A 16,627-nucleotide genomic window follows, 5' to 3' on the forward strand; every position below is an offset into this window, starting at 1 on the left:
AATAAAATCTTGATTTTAATTGATGATAATATACAAAAAAAATTAAAAACATTTTGAAAGTGAATAGGATCAATTCTGTAATTTTCTCATTTTTGCACTTTTCACTTTTTCTTCTAAACTTTCTGAAGTTGGTCTTGTCAACAATGGTATATGTTTAGAATCTTTTATGTCAATGAGCCAATTACTTTGAATAGGTAATTTAGGACATGGAATCGTACCGCTAGAGTTCTGTATTTGTTTTTCACCCAAAGAATCTAACATTCTCTTGATCATGGTTGTCTTGATGGAATTCTGAGACCACATATCCTGAAGGTGCTTTATATTATTGATATGGGATTCTTCACTATAGATCCACTCTACATCCTCATATTGACAGTCAAAAAGAACCAAGGGTATATAAGACGCCATATTATATTGAGGTTTCCTTGGATGTTTTTCTATATCTAATAGTTCATCTATTATACTAGGATCCTCCTTTCCTTGTCCAACTAATATCAACACTCCAACAATACATCTTATTTGATGCCATAGAAATGCCTTTCCTGCCACTGTCAATTCACACATATTATAACCATCAGCTGACTCAAACACTTTTAAATCTGTTGAAGCAATGTTTCGAATATATTCTACTACTCCATTATTAACATCCATTTTGCACAAATTACGGAAATCATGTTCCCCTAGGAGTTTCTGACTAGCTTTATACATTACATCAACATTAAGATGTCCTTTTGGAAAGTAATATTTGTAAGTTCTTCGAATACAACTAAATCTAGCACTGAAATCTTCAGGTACCGGAGCCCAAGCTAATACTCTGATTTCTTTGGGTAACAACTTGTTGATAATTTTCACATAATCAATTTCAGTAGTACAATCACCAGATCTCGAACTAGCAGTCCCATCCTCTCGAACTTTTACCCCTACCCCTTCTAGTAAATTTGTCCGTAAATCAATTGAAATAACTTGTCCAAAAGCACTAACACCTTTATCAGTACGACCACACCGATGATAATTTGATGTTTCTCGTGATTCGATTAATTTTAATATTAACAAAGCCTCAAATAAATAATTTTCAATAGTTTTTTCAGAATCTTCTTGAATGACAAAGCCATGATAGTCCCATCCTAAATACACAAAACGCAGTGCAACATGTCGTGTGTTATAACGTCTAAAGTCAAATGGTTTTTGTTCTCGTTTCTTTTTGACTTGTTGATTGTCATCTTGCTTACTGATGATGTTTCTAAGTTGGAAGACATGTTTTTCCAGTTGTTTGACTCGGAATATCAGTTCTTCTTTAGTAAAATCATTATAATCTTTCATCTCATGTAACTTTCTTTTCTTTCCATTATTGCTGCCAGTGCCAATATCTTCCATTTTATCCTATTAAATAAGAAGACATGTCTCATCATTTATGATTTAAGATTGAAAGTACCTGAATCTCAAAACTACACCGCCGTTATATAGGCCAATAGCCTATGTTAGCAAATCCAACACACCAAATTTTACCTTTGTTTTTATGCTTGAGACTGAGCCTAAGCTAGAGATTTCAGCAGCTACAGTTTCAGAATGTTACTACATGATAAGATTTTTTAAAATATATATCTTTATATAAAACATTTCAACCTACACGCAAGAATAGGAAAGATTGTCGAAATTTCTTCACTTTCACTAACTTTTTAAGAGTTATCTCCCCGTCAACGTGGGATGACGAGCCAAAAAACGATGCTCAAAGCTAATAGAAATCGGTTACCCTAATAATTCAACATTAACATTAATCCAATCATTAAAGAAAAAACGAAATACAGTAAAATTCATTAAAATGTTGTCATCAATTGTATAATTTCTTACTCAAAACAAATTTTCAAGGAAATACAAAATTATTCACCTGTCTGAACAGTTATAGAGGTTGGAATTTTCGTTGTTCACAACTGGATCTTGTGAAATCTTTCGTTTTGATGAATATCATTTAAAGTTATAAAATTTAATTGACCGTCAGATTTTATTTGACGGTGTTATAGGCCAATGTCAAAGATATACTGTCTGGATTATTACAACGGCCTTTTTAGGGGATCATCTAAGGTTTTCGTTGTGTTTTCCCTTTCCATTATCATTTAGTGATAACAGAATCATGTCTGCCTGTCAAAATAGATTATGATTTGTTTATAAAATTGTAATTGAACTTTGCACTGGATTGCATTGGATACCGTACACATTGCATCAGTATTTCAATATTTTGACTTTGAAAATACTCCGAAAAGAAAAGAAAAAATGCGCGAGAATTCAGATTGCAAATTGAAGGCTACTTAGAACAAGATTTTATGACATCGTTTTAGGCTTACATAATCCTTAAGCCCCAAACGACTTAGTTTCGGACATATAGTTACAAAACTAAGCCATATTTTTTGTATTGGATTGTATAAAAAACAGGCAATGTATTCTCGAAACGATCTTAGCGCTAGGATATCCTAGAATATGTATAAGGTTTAATAAGATATACTCTCTTATAGAAGCACTGGCCTAGGAAGTAGGACTGCGAATTTCAGCATTGGAATACATCAATTTGACAGACTATCAATCTGAATTGCCTGGTGCTGGCGTATGACCAAATAACCTCTCCCATTAAGGCCATTTCTGTTACCACAAATCCATCTCCTTACTGGCTGCAATCATAGCCATTATATTTTATATTTCAGAATTAATATGCTTGTATAAACAACATCCCGAATATGCTCAACGGTGTGAATATTTTTTGTATACTGAACCACATTAGAAAGTTTGCCATTGGTGCTTACCGTAAAAATAGGAGATGGTTTGCGTCAAAACCACATCCCGTTACATTTCAGGCTATATTTGGAGAGGAAAATAAGGAACGGGTAAAAGGGTCGTTGTTATCTGTTAAACCGATCCGGACACATTTACATCGATTTGATGAGTCAGGGAAATCAGACGGAACTGACCACAAACACGATTCTGCTGTTTTGATACCTCTATGTATAATAGATAATCAACCATCCATTATATATACCTTAAGATCCATGAACCTTAATAAACATAGAGGTCAAGTGAGTTTTCCTGGCGGCAGAAAGGACGACAGCGACCCAGATTTATCGTTTACGGCAGTTCGAGAAACATTTGAAGAATTAGGTATACCACAAGATAAAGTTGATGTATGGGGATCTTTGACACCAATACCTAGTGTAAGTTCAAAAATATTTGATGTATATTCTAATTATATAGACACTGCTTTATGGAACAACGATCACTGGTTAATGTTTTATGCAACGTTTCGACGTGTTTTCCACGTCGTCCTCAGGCACATAATGAGAAGAAGTGATGGGCGAACTATATATACATTAATGCTGTTGTTATTCCATAAAGCTGTGTCTATATATCGTACTCACAATTGCTATATGCCATTCAAAGACTTTATATTCTAATTGTTTTAATGACACAATTCTTGCAGCATTTTGAATCAAGGGATTAATAATAATAATACTTGCAACACAGAGACTAAAAACTGAGGAGAGCCTTCGACCACGATATTCCCAAAATGGGGTTTAGGTCTAGATAAAAAGTTTTGGTTTTGTCATGTTGACGTACATTTTTAGAGACAACACTGACCTTTTTATTTTAGAGACAACCGCTTTCATCTTTTACAACCCCTGTTCTTGGTTACTGTGGACATATTGATGTGGATTCATTAAAACCAAATCCCGAAGAGGTAAATTATATTATCACAATGCGTTCACAGCGAAAATGTGGAGCGAACATCAAAACCGTTGAATGTCACTACTTTTCACCTTGAACTTCACCAAAAACGCACCAACAAATCGACAGAAAATACAACCTTTGTGCAAAATGGTTTGCACCCCTAATTGTACCCCCACTTTATTTTCAACAAATCTACCTTTTTTCTCAAAAAATATGTGTCAGAATACACGAAATCAATTTTTTTTTAAGTCAGTCAGTCTGCCCCCTATTTGTAGTCTCGGACTCCTGGCGCCGCCACTGAAAGTCGCTATCGCAAATGCCACAGATAATATAATCTCTTACCATGGACCTCAATGGCTTTTGAAGAAGAAGGGATTTAATACCAACAGTCTGAATGCAAATATATTTATTGAAGCTTTTGGACAACTCTTCTGTCTTCAAATAGTATAAGGTTACATTTTTATATTTCAGGTTGAATCTGTCTTTTCGAGTACAATTGAGTCACTAGTCAATCCTGCCAATATAAGAACCACGAAATTTCGGACTGGACGTGGCTATACAATGCCTGTATATCTTGGTGGTGAACATAGAATATGGGGACTTACTGCCATAGCTACACATCAAGCTTTAACATTAATTGCTCCAGGACTTTATAATTTTAGGGTTCAATATTTTTCTTGATGACAACACTTTATAGGCAAATTATTTTATTGAATGATTGTGTTACTCATTATAGACCAATGTTAAAATTGATAAAATATTTAGAAACCACAGAAACACACTAAATGGAGGCCCTACAATAAAGTTTCCGGATATTTACACATCGATTGAATTAATGTTCTATCATTTTATACAAAGGCCTGTAAATTTTGTTTGAAACAGTTTACATGGATGCAAATGTTGTCGTTGGTGGTGGCAGAACGGATGTCTAAGTCGTTGTATCCTATGAGGTTGCTTGTCTAATGACAAGAAGATAGACATAATCATTTCGGTGTCATGGCACCGTGGCTGCTCAAGTTGTACATCAATTTACCCCAGATTGCTAATAAAAAGACAATCGTCATGCATTCTCCCCTGATTTCTACTGGCTGCACACTGAAGACATGATAATAGATATATGGCAGATATCCGTACGTTGTCATGTGCAATACAAAAAAATGTACAAAGATTGATGGTGCTACTACACAGAAATATAGATTATGCGACTACGTCTATAGCTTGGTTTTGAGATCACCCACAAGACAAGGTGTTGTAAAGGTTGCTGTCGTATGGAAAGGAGGCTTTATTTGGTTAGCATCTTACTATGGCATGTTAATCTTCTATCCAAATATTAGCAAAAAAGATGTTTTCGGTTTCCGAATCGTAATGGTTCGACAATTTGCCTAATGGAAACACACGAAGGCTATCTTAGGTAACTAGTTCATGTCCAATAATTGACCCTAACACCTACTCAAGCCCACCACAAAGCACACCTAGCACCACCAGGAAACCCACATCTCCAGCAACTACGTGTCCGACTCTCGTTCAGAAATCTGCTTCGGGATTACTATAGTCTATCCATGCTATGCTCACCCAGATGACCTTCTTCAAAACCAGCATCACAAGCATGAGCTGGATATATCATTCGATCACACAATGTAGTGGACACTTTAGCTAATCCACTTCACCGGTCGATGCCTCTAGCACTCGAACACCCATCTACCGCTCATGTAAGATTATAATTTCCGTTTTCAATTGGTTCTTTCATCAAAGCCATTTATGTCCTACGAGATGGACACAAATTCTAAAAAATGGAAAGAAAATCCTTTATATAGCGGCAAGGTGAACGAATATCCACATACATTCAATGAGCAAAGATTTTTAGTGTTAGTTTCTTATTGTTGTTCGATTTCCAAATGCTTATGTTCCTTGAAAAGACCTCGGTTTTAATCCCCCATCTGACTATGTGTTTTACAACGAATAAAGACAAAATAAGTAACAATTGCATACCTTTAAAAGTGAAAGTCTATTGTGGGGTCTTTAGCCTTTGACCTTTGCATTCATCAATGAGCGCCTTGGGTACAAACGGTAGCTTTCCTATCCCAACCCCTGATTTCAGCTCGCATCCATGCTTGGATTAAAAAACAATACAGTGTAGATACAGTGATGAGGATTCGTTCAATTGGTCTTTTTTCAATCTGTATAGAAATCTGTAAACTTCAACCATAAGTATCGAACGTACCCTATCAAGAATGTTCGAACTGACTGTAGAAAGAATTCTTCAATCAAGACCTTGTATAAATGGTTTAACTTTGAGATTTATTAACTCTATCGTATCAAAAAAGATACTATTCCGGATTACAAAATATACATGATATACTCGTCCATGGCAGACTTGATCATTAGTGTCATTTAGTATATGCGTTACTGATTGAGGTCCATGTATAATCATATGGAAATGTGGATGTATATTGCCGTCGTCTCCGTCCGTCCGTTCACATTTCTTGTAGGCACGAAACTTGGTATGCATGTATATATTGATGGTATCTAGGTCGAATTTGGTAAAAATTGGATGAGAAGTTTTGGAGTTATTGCCCTTGACTTAGTAAAAATGCGTCAAAATGCTTTTGGGGGGGGGGTCATGGTCCCCAGAAAAGAGGCTGATCTTCCACCATTTTCAAATTACTTAACATTACACATAAGGGAAGAATTGCCCCCCTTTAAAGTTTTCTGACCCTGAGACGGCCCCTCATCTAATGATTCCGAGAAACTCCACTGTTTAGTTTATTCGTGTGTAATAAGAACAATCTTAATCCATTTTTATCGTATTGCAATAAATTAACAGATCACCTTCCATATATAAAGATATCAATTACTCTCTATAGAACTTCATTAGTGTCGTAAAGATTGTTAATTGCTAACATGTTATCTATACAATTCTCTTCCATGATATTCAACAGTTCTGCAGGTTTCAATAGACCGATACCTAAATAGACTTCATTTCACATGATCATGTAGTGAGGATATTTACTCAACATTGGCAAAGATTCAAACCAATTCTGACGTCTGCAAATAATTTCTTTAGCGTCTATACATTAGCAGACGAAACAAACCATCTTTTACTCTCCAATACAAATGTCGGACAACCGTTACTGACCATTGTGTGGATAGTGGTTGCCTTTGATTGGCATAATACGGATACACGAGGGTCGTTAACAGACTATAGTGCAATTGGTCCTTAGTGGAATTTCTATTTAGACAGATTAAGTGGATTTCTATGGCGAGCAACGGTAAACATATCGATATGTAACCGAGTTATATCTGTTCATGAGTTAGCAGAAACCAATAGAAAGGTAAGAACTTTGAAAGATTTTATTTTTGTGGAAAGGAAACACCATTTCTCCACACCCTAATCCAATCTTTATGCACAACAAACGTACGTAGAATACTCATAAATATACAGTGAGATATAGTTCTTGTGAAATCCAAAATTAAACGATATCAGAATCGTCTAATCATGTCTGCCAAAACCATGTCTGACTGGATCAAACAAGTTTAGTTCAGAATATGTGATTAAACCTACCGATTCGTAACTCCGACCTTAATTTGGCTACTGCAACTTAAGCCCGTAAGCAAGTCCGAGCAAGCCCGTAACCAGACTTGATTGTTCGGAGGGGCTAGTAATATATAAGGGAAGGCAATAGTGTTTAGTTGCAGTCATGGAATTGGTTGATAGGTTTTCTTTAAGGGGTGTAATCCAATTTTTTGTACCCATGTAGCCACGAACACGGCGTTTGGACAAATTTTGGACCCTCTGTCATATACTATGAGATTTTCTCGTTGGGGCAGGTTGTATTTGAGGCTCCAATGCATATACTAAGTGTCGACTAAAGTCTATGTGCCATCATGAGAAGAATGTTGTGCTGAATTATATTAGACCATAATGTTTGAGTGTAATTTGATATTTATTTGATTACATTTGGTATCAATTATCTTACAGGTCTCATGCAATAACATCTTATCGCATTGTAAACGGCAGAAGATATATAGCAGAAGCTAAAAATGGCACCAACGGTTGCTATAGAAACGATTGTCATTGTCAGGCCACTGAAGGTTTGTGTTTTGAGAGCCAGATTTTATATTCATAGGCTCCAATACTGTATGGGAAATGGTTGAACTAGATCAAATAATTTATAAAATCATGACTTCCGCTATACGGAAATGAATTTAGGTCCCCTCCAAGATCTGATCAATCAAATTCCAATTAAGAGACGAAGCCTATTTCCCGCCGGTGCTTTCTTGGTAGTTAGAATTATCCTTTGCCTGTAATCATGGCATATTTATTCTTTAAGTACAGGCTTCTAAATGAACTAGGTATATTTTTGAACGGAACATATTTATACGTTGGTGAAGTAATTAATGAAGTTAGTTTTGACGAGTTGCCAAATACTATTTATACTAAAACTTACAATAATAACCATCTGTTCTGAACAAATTCCACAATGTTTTATTGTGGACGTCCTTTAATTAATGAAAAATGTGTTATTTGTTCCAAATTCTGTGATGGCATTCTCAGTCTTAGCACATTCAGTAATCTGATTGACATTCTATTGTGAAAGAAACAAAGATAATGACACATGAATTATTGATAAAGGGAATAGAAAAAGATTTGGTGTGACATTTCATCAAGCATCATTGTGTGGGCTATAGAGTCAGCTATGGATATTAGATTGTTTTTTTAATTACGAGACTTGTTTCCGCCAGGTCTGCGACCTATTTTCATTATAACATCACTTTCCGGTTGAAACATTGACAAAAGTTATGACACAATCTTTTACCGTTTTTATCTTTCACTAGACGATAGATAGTGCGGTAGAATTTAACATCATTTACTTGGTAACACTAATGGTGGACGTAGGCTCGAATCTGAGTCATCTTTCCCCCAGTGGCGGCCCCACCCCCATCACACAAGAGGCTGGCCCGGCTTTACATGGCGAAAGCATAGCCATGTACCCAATCACCAAAAAACCGTCAGTAAACCAGACTCAAAGAACGGCTGATAGTTAAAGTGCCTTAACTTTAGTCGTCTGATATGAGCGCATTTATAGTTGTTATCACTGTAAAAAAAATGATGTAGGGCCTATACGCTTCCCGGCGGCGTTAACTGAATCTTTCGCCCTACTTTTTGTTACTGATGGGATCCAAGACTGTCAGCTGCCCCTGTTTCGGTGGATCTTGGCCACTCTTCAATTTCGACTCCGGATCAGCTCTTGCAAATAATGGCTGTAACATCAGAAGTTCTCTTGCCGTTATTGGCGTCTTACATAATATGACACTATTTTCTTGTAGAATTTATTTACCTCCTGCTACACATGTCTATTTTTGATGATATATCATTACCACCCTCATGATTGATGTATAAGAGAAAGCACACTCTCATCTAGGTTTCAAATGAGCCCTATGGATTTTTTGTGATAGCACAGCCTTTTTAAAACCATTATTTACTACAAATAACTAAGGGAACCTTAGTATAAATCAAGGTTGTTTATGATGGGACGGTAAAGATATGACACTATCAAGAAAAATCTATAAAAACTAATCTATATTACACAAGTAGTATAAATAATCCCATAACAAGATGCCAAGATTGTTACGTACTTTAATAGAAAATTTGGATTGACGCCTTACTTACACAATGTTTTGTTTCATACGACAAAGGGGGAAAGGGGGCTTTTTGTAGATATGGTTACAGTCGGCTTCCATACTTTGTAGTATGAATGGTCAGACAGTTTCTTAAAGCTATGATAAGTGCTCACAATTATTGTCCGCCAATTGTATCCCCAATTGATTTCGAATTTTATACGTTTGCATGCTCACTATTAGATATCAACTTGATGGCGGGCCTCAAGCCTCGAGCTATGTAATGTCATGACATTTGCCCCAAAATATGTTTCAGAATGTTCCAAATCAATTTCATTTTTAAATTTTTTCTTGTTACACCCCCAAACTCCCAGTTCTTCATTTAAACCCCGACAATTGTCCCACCCCATTATTTCAGTCTGCCCCTATTTTTAAATACAGGAGGATGTCGACGCCACTGATTATCCGATGTTGATAGGTAGTAACTGTTATGTGTGGCTGTGTTTCTCTGTTTCTGATGATGCTGTCTATGATTACAATGTCAAGTTATACATTGATATGTCAATATAATTATCCGATGTTGATAGGTAGTAACTGTTATGTGTGGCTGTGTTTCTCTGTTTCTGATGATGCTGTCTATGATTACAATGTCAAGTTATACATTGATATGTCCATATAATTATCCGATGTTGATAGGTAGTAGCTGTGATGTGTGGTTGTGTTGCTCTGTTTCTGATGATGCTGTCTATAGCAGCTACAACCTGGTTAGAAGCTGATGGTAGAAGAGAAGGCCTATGGGAAATATGTAGAAGAACCGATAAAGATGATCTAGATATTGAATGTCAGAAAAACCAACCACGAGGTAAGCTGAACATTTCTTTGCTAATTGTTTCGACCAAATTCTAATAAAGTGAACCGGATAGCTCTTGTAGTGTCCAAGAATGTTGGAAACTGGAAATATATCTCCATAGAAAGATGATGGAGAGAAATTGCAGCATCTTACCATTAGTGTGTTCGGCAGGATTATTTCAATGAATACTGCATTTGTTAAATTTTGTTATGTTCTGTACCCAAAATTGGTCTTTTAACAGAAATAAAATATATTATGTTAAACATTCGACAAAATGAAAACCTGTGCCTTCATAGCAGAAATATCAGAATCCCATCAATATTAGCTTCTTTGCCTAATCTGTATTCTTTCATTTTGCTGCTCCAGGAATCAGTAAGTATTGCTAAGTTTCGAGTAGAATATGATTTGGTTACAATTAGTTTAGAACGCTAGTAATTAAAGCTTGTGTGTCGTTTAAAACATTGATTATCAGTTGTTTTACTAGTTGTTGTTGTGACTATGTAATTTAGACAAGGTATCTGTATTTATCACCGTATTTATGCTTTCATACAGTAAGTAGTTCTGTGGTACCTGGTTACACACGTTATTTGTTTTAGTATTTTAAAGTAATTGATCAACAAATATATATTTATATTTTTATTTGTAATTTTGAGCTTTTCTTTGGGATTGAAATGAGCTGGCCGTTTTTCGGCCCCCTGTTTCAATTCTGTGGCCCCGACTCGCCCCTTCACGCCACTGCATTTTGACCACTTCCAGTTAGATTGGTAAATTAGACAAAATGCGAGCAGATCTTATACAATATGCTTGGTTCACGCCTGAACAAATTTCAGATGGTTTTAAACACTTCAAAGTTTGAAATTATGTCATATACAAACTCCATTTAGTATTGCTACTCGCCTTATACTATGCAATGGATGTAGTATTTGAATGCGCTTAGATTGTGCCATATTGAGAATTGTCAGGTACCTTTTAACAATGAAAAACTTCAAAGCCACAAGTTTTGATGGCGTATGTCACACAATTTCACCATCGTTTTTATGTAATTGACTAAACCGTAAGGTCTCTTTGTTGGTATATGCATCGTTCTATTTTTAGCGTGGATTGAAGCTTGTAGAGTATTATGTCTAAGTGCTGTAGCTGTCTGTTTATGTTCTGTTATTGTTGCCTGTGTTGGTTTAAATACAGAAAGATTTCGATGGAAATATCATTATTACAAAGCTGCTATGATCATTATGTTTGTTGCAGGTAGGTCAAATTCAATTAATATAATCGTCATTCGTCATAGTTAGTCATCAGGTTACAATCAGGAGGCCTTTGAAACTTTTCGAAATCTGTTCATGGATCTTCGACTAATCTGATGTAGAGCTAATGTTTTTTTCCTTGTCAGTTCCGGAGATGTAGATGACTAAAAAGCGGTTAATAGTATAATATAGCAAGACAATTTAATCCAATTACACCAGATGTCTGTATACAGGATAAACCTCAATAAACCACTGCCTTTACCTCTCTAACAGCAACCTAGTCTATAATTTAAATGTCATTTTGACGATCTGTAAGACAGACTGCTAATTATCGTCAAAACCCAAAACCAAGAGGAGTTGGGGGATTGGTAGAAGCTCAAATCATTCGAAATTATCGAACTAACTGATGGTAGTCAGCATGCAAACCGTGTTTGAAGCCATACAATGTTGGTGAGTTATGTATATGTAAACTATTTTGTTTGTTTTCAGTTGCTCTCCAAGCCATATCATTAATCATCTTCCCAGTCAAGTTCTTAGAAGAAATCGGTGATAGAGCAGAAGTGCGATGGGAGTTTGGTTGGGCGTATGGTATCGGATGGGGATCTGCTATATTTATGCTGGGGTCGTCTATTCTGTTGCTCATTGATAGAGACAATGAAGAAGTGCTATATCGTGAAAAGACTCACTTAAATAATTTTGAAGCTGAAGATGTGTAAATTCACTGTGGTGATAGTGGACCTGTACATATGCATTAAAAGAAAAGATTATGTGAGTAAAGCAAACCTCAGTATAAAACAATAATGAAGTTATGATGCCAAGGGCCATTGATCAGTCCAACATACAGATGGTAACACTTTCAAATCTTACCGTTTTTGGATGTGCTCACGTGATGAACACCGTGTTTTCTACCTCCTACTCTCTACTGTATTGAAATACGGTATAGAAACAGAAGTATTCAGTTAATTTATCCTGGACTAGATAGAAAGAAAATCCCTGTGAAATCTTGAGCTGGATTTGTTTGTCGTAGAATAACCATCCATTTTTCAATCCAAGAAGACCACAGATGGATCTGATATTTATAAATAATAAAAGATTACTTGCAGATAGACATACGTTTGTTATAGATCAAGTGATAGAAACAATAGAATAGTTTTGAAAATCTCAAGGTGTATATTTTGTTGAGATCTTACTATAATGCTTTCCTGACTAAACTCTGTGTATCTTCTGTTAACCTTTTGAAAAGTTTAGATCTGACATCCTTGAATCCTTGACACCTCATTTAGTTCAAATTCATTTTTTATTGTTTGTAAAGTTTTCCAATAAAATTATGTATTTTCCTTTTAATAATGAACATGAACTGAACAAAAAACAACCATCAATATTGTAAGATTTTATTTGAAGTATTAATATGAATTGGTTTTTCCTACAAAATGTACTATTTACATGTAGCACATATAATTACACATACAATGCATTAGTACTTAGATATTCAGATCTTAAAATGATTATGATATTTTTCATTTCTGGTATAATTCTGGGTTTTTCATTCTTAAATGTCAAAGTTTATGTAGATTTCACTGACAATTGCATAATGAAAAACCTGAAAACATCAAAAAAACATGACAACATACATTTATGAGAGAAAATGCCCAATAATGAATTCAAGAGTATAAAATGGATGATACGCTTTGCAAATAGCACATTAAAGAAGGAAGCACATTATATATTATAGTACAGCAAAGCAATGAGTATAAATGCAATCCTATATCTTCTGATGTTTTTATCATCTTGCCAACCGAATTCGGCAAAGATATAGAATAGTTTAAAGTGTTCAGCAGTATTAGCAATTTCAATACAGTGTAACTTAGTGGGTAGTTAAGCATAGAGGGGAATAACTCTAAAGGATTAGCACAAAAGGATATAACTGGTCTATCTTACAAAGTATAAGAATAATATACAGTAAAAACATGTCTTTATACAGTAAAATGGTAACAAAAACAAGAAACAAAGCGTTATTATGCCATGGTGTATTAATCACATGAAAGTAGAAAATAAGCAAAAGGCAAGCAAGGAAAAGCATGAGTTATTTTCACAAATGAAAATTGTAGAATTTCAAATGCAAAGCTGTTCTAGCAATTATGTTTAATTGTAGATTAAATGTACCCATTCTTAAGGAAGTTACCTCATTCTCAAATAAGTGAACTGACATTACTGAATGCCAGGATGATTAATAAGTGAAAAGTTCCATTACCAACACTTAATCTGCCATGGTATTTCAGAATGACTGTGGTATATACATTGTGGTGTATAAAATTTACTGTAAATATATATATATATATTTATTTAAGTAGCCCATAGAGATTTTCATAATGGTGCATTTATTACATTGGTAACATGGAAAGAAATTTGACAGAGCAATTAATTTTCACACTGAATAAGTAATATATTAGCAAGAACAGTGACAGCAAGGTTATTTCAGCCATTAACAAAAGCAGTCAATTGATGGAGAAAACAAGACACAATAACAAGATGCATCCATAGTTATGACTAGTAATAAGGAAATACAACATATATAAAGAACAATTTAAGATAAAAACTATGCAATTAACAGCAAAATATATTGCACTAAAAATTGGCAAGTCTATTAACCAAACTTTTCATACATATTTACATATAATCTAAAAAGGCCTAATACTTTTAAATTTATTGTGTTTATCAACTAGGACTTAATAATATTTATCTCAGAAATAGTTTAAAGTAGGTTGACCTCTAATCATTGGAATTTTCAACCAATTAATAGTAACAGTGTTTGTAAAAGAAGCTTAAAGATATTGAAAGATGAAACAGAATACACAATGATAAATAAAACTCAATAGTACAATAATATCATAATTCACATCATTATTCTAATCTTCAAATAATTCATGTTAATCTTAAACTTTCCCCACAATCTATTCAAACATAGTTTAGTTAAAGAACTGTAACATCATTTTAGATACATAACCTGGGAGTGATGTCAGACGCATAATTTGTTCAAATATAAAAATCAGAATTGTGGGGATTTCATTTTCTGTTGATTTAACAACGTTGATAAACATGGTGTTTTCAGACTAAATGATTATCGTAAATTGTCCCAAAAAAACAAAAGGGTCTTGATACTAGTAACAAATAGTAAATCATGTTGAATTGCTGTGTTCAAATGTCTTTGTATAAGCTTCAAGAAACCCAAATTATCTGAAAATTCAGAACATATCATGTATTTTGATTGAAGAAAATACCGGTTTTGTAATTATGGGATATCAAAGAAAGATACACAAATAATTACGAAAATTGAAAGAAAACAGGAAGAGCTAGGAATTATAATGGCACATTTCAGAATATTTTTAACACTTGGCATTAAAAGATGTTTAAAATCAAAGACTTACAAATTATCTGATTCTACTACATTGATATGGTTTGTCACATAAATATATACTTATTGACCAGAAAAACTGGCAATATCAGCTTTATTATACCATTTACATTATAACTTCAGACACAGAGACAGCAGATATCTTGTCAGTTTTAAGATATAGACGGTTAACTTTTAAACCTAAATTTACTTCCTACCTGTTTGTTTATGCTAAAAGGTATGTCATCATTACTAAAAAGTATTTCTGAATGAATAAAAATCATGACCATCAACCTCAATTGCAAATAACCCAAAAAGTGTGATCATAACAATATCAAAGAGAATGGAACATGATGTGATTGTTACATTATTTACATTACAATCAGGTTTGTGATTCTATCATGTTCAATAGTTTTCAGCCAAAGTTCTGATGTTCATGAAACAAATCAACAAAGAGAATAATCATGGCATGAAATACTCCCAAAATTTGATATTTCAGTATTAATTTGTGTCCAATATTCAAGCACTTCAATATTTTTTGTGATATGAAGTCCACGTTTGATGATTCCATAACCAGTATATAATTGTGTCATGAATGCCAAATTTCAAGCATTCCATTATCTTATGATTTATTTTGCTGTGAAGACCCATTTGATAATTCCATTATCTATTTGCAGCATGAAGTCCAAATTTCAAGCATTTCATTATCTTTTGATTTTTTTTGCTGTGAAGACCCATTTGATAATTCCATTATCTATTTGCAGCATGAAGTCCAAATTTCAAGCATTTCATTATCTAATGGTATGATGTCCCATTCCAAGCATTCCAATGTTTAACTGCACAAGAATAACTAACATTGCCAACCTCATTAGATATAGCCACTAATTATATAAACACTACTCTCACACATCTATTGTCACAGGACTGTGTAGTGAAGAGCTCATCATATATTTTGCAGCTTTCCTAACATCCCAGTTAGTTTTAAGCAGAGCTGATTTACACTGATGAATGTCCCCTAATTGTACACTTAATAATTGTTTTAATTTCACATATTTCACTGCCTTATGTAAGTCCCATTGTGTATCTTCTAACGCCTTTATACATTTGTCTGCACTCAGCTAAAATATATAAAGAGAGAAAGATGTACGAGACTATGTAACCTCTCCAAAATGATATAAGGTATATCTAAATTAACACAAGACAATATGCTTTCAGAAAGTGTTTCAGAATCAATATATCAAAGTGCTTCTTTACAACTCAATGGACATACTAAGATAATCAGACCAAATGTTGACTGGAAGTTCGTGGTCTCCATTAACCTAGCTGACAAATCTTTTAAGAGTGGAAGTGAATGAGTACCTGCCCTAATTGTTAAAGAAAAATTATGATAACTTACTTCATTGGAGAATATTTTTCTCATTGTTTCTATCTTTTCACAATTCTTCTCCCTGAAATAGTACCATTTTCACAGATCAGAAAACTTTCAAAAATATTGAATATTATTAAGGGATGCTTCTCAAAGTTGGTGTCTATCATAACACACTGACATTGTCTGAATACCTGAATAATATCAGTAGAGTTTGATAAGAAAAACACCCAATTTGGAAGCAGCTGAATTGGTAGTGAAACAGTGCATGATGAGGTTTGGATCAGAATTGAGTACAGTTGACCTTTCACAAGAAATATTCCTTGCCAATTTCAAACTTTCATTAAGCCCAATATACACTGAATATAATTATTGGAAAGCTGTAATATTATCGACAGGCTAGATTATGTAATTATCTACACGAAATCTATTAGTTCATTGTACCAAAA

At 34.2% G+C, this 16,627-nt stretch overlaps 3 protein-coding genes across 3 annotated transcripts; 2 read left to right on the plus strand and 1 right to left on the minus strand.

Annotated features, from left to right (window-relative positions):
- Window positions 1-69: 69 nt before the first annotated feature.
- Window positions 70-1,374, minus strand: LOTGIDRAFT_105384 (hypothetical protein; the record flags this gene model as incomplete). Its single annotated transcript, XM_009059814.1, has 1 exon — window positions 70-1,374. The coding sequence occupies one exon, from the start codon at window positions 1,372-1,374 to the stop codon at window positions 70-72; it is 1,305 nt and encodes a 434-aa protein (XP_009058062.1).
- Window positions 1,375-2,969: 1,595 nt separating this feature from the next.
- Window positions 2,970-4,365, plus strand: LOTGIDRAFT_97278 (hypothetical protein; the record flags this gene model as incomplete). Its single annotated transcript, XM_009059815.1, has 3 exons — window positions 2,970-3,197; window positions 3,635-3,721; window positions 4,183-4,365. Coding segments are annotated over 3 exons (498 nt in total), but the record flags the coding sequence as incomplete, so codon positions are not given.
- A 2,617-nt stretch (window positions 4,366-6,982) lies between these two features.
- LOTGIDRAFT_182635 (hypothetical protein) lies at window positions 6,983-12,763 on the plus strand. Its single transcript, XM_009059816.1, has 5 exons — window positions 6,983-7,043; window positions 7,691-7,803; window positions 10,027-10,192; window positions 11,276-11,425; window positions 11,911-12,763. Exons 2-5 carry the CDS (start codon window positions 7,753-7,755, stop codon window positions 12,135-12,137), a joined length of 594 nt encoding a protein of 197 aa, XP_009058064.1. The 5' UTR covers window positions 6,983-7,043; window positions 7,691-7,752; the 3' UTR covers window positions 12,138-12,763.
- The last annotated feature ends 3,864 nt before the right edge of the window (window positions 12,764-16,627 follow it).

Source organism: Lottia gigantea (genome assembly GCF_000327385.1).
Source record: "Lottia gigantea unplaced genomic scaffold LOTGIsca_4, whole genome shotgun sequence".
NCBI lineage: Eukaryota > Metazoa > Mollusca > Gastropoda > Lottiidae > Lottia > Lottia gigantea.

Excerpts from the sequence above, each read along its gene's own strand:
- LOTGIDRAFT_182635 (XM_009059816.1), top strand. The coding sequence starts at position 7,753 with ATGGCACCAACGGTTGCTATAGAAACGATTGTCATTGTCAGGCCACTG. Across the intron at positions 7,804-10,026 it reads TCATTGTCAGGCCACTGAAG|GTAGTAGCTGTGATGTGTGG; the intron begins GTTTGTGTTTTG and ends CGATGTTGATAG. Across the intron at positions 10,193-11,275 it reads TCAGAAAAACCAACCACGAG|CGTGGATTGAAGCTTGTAGA; the intron begins GTAAGCTGAACA and ends TTCTATTTTTAG.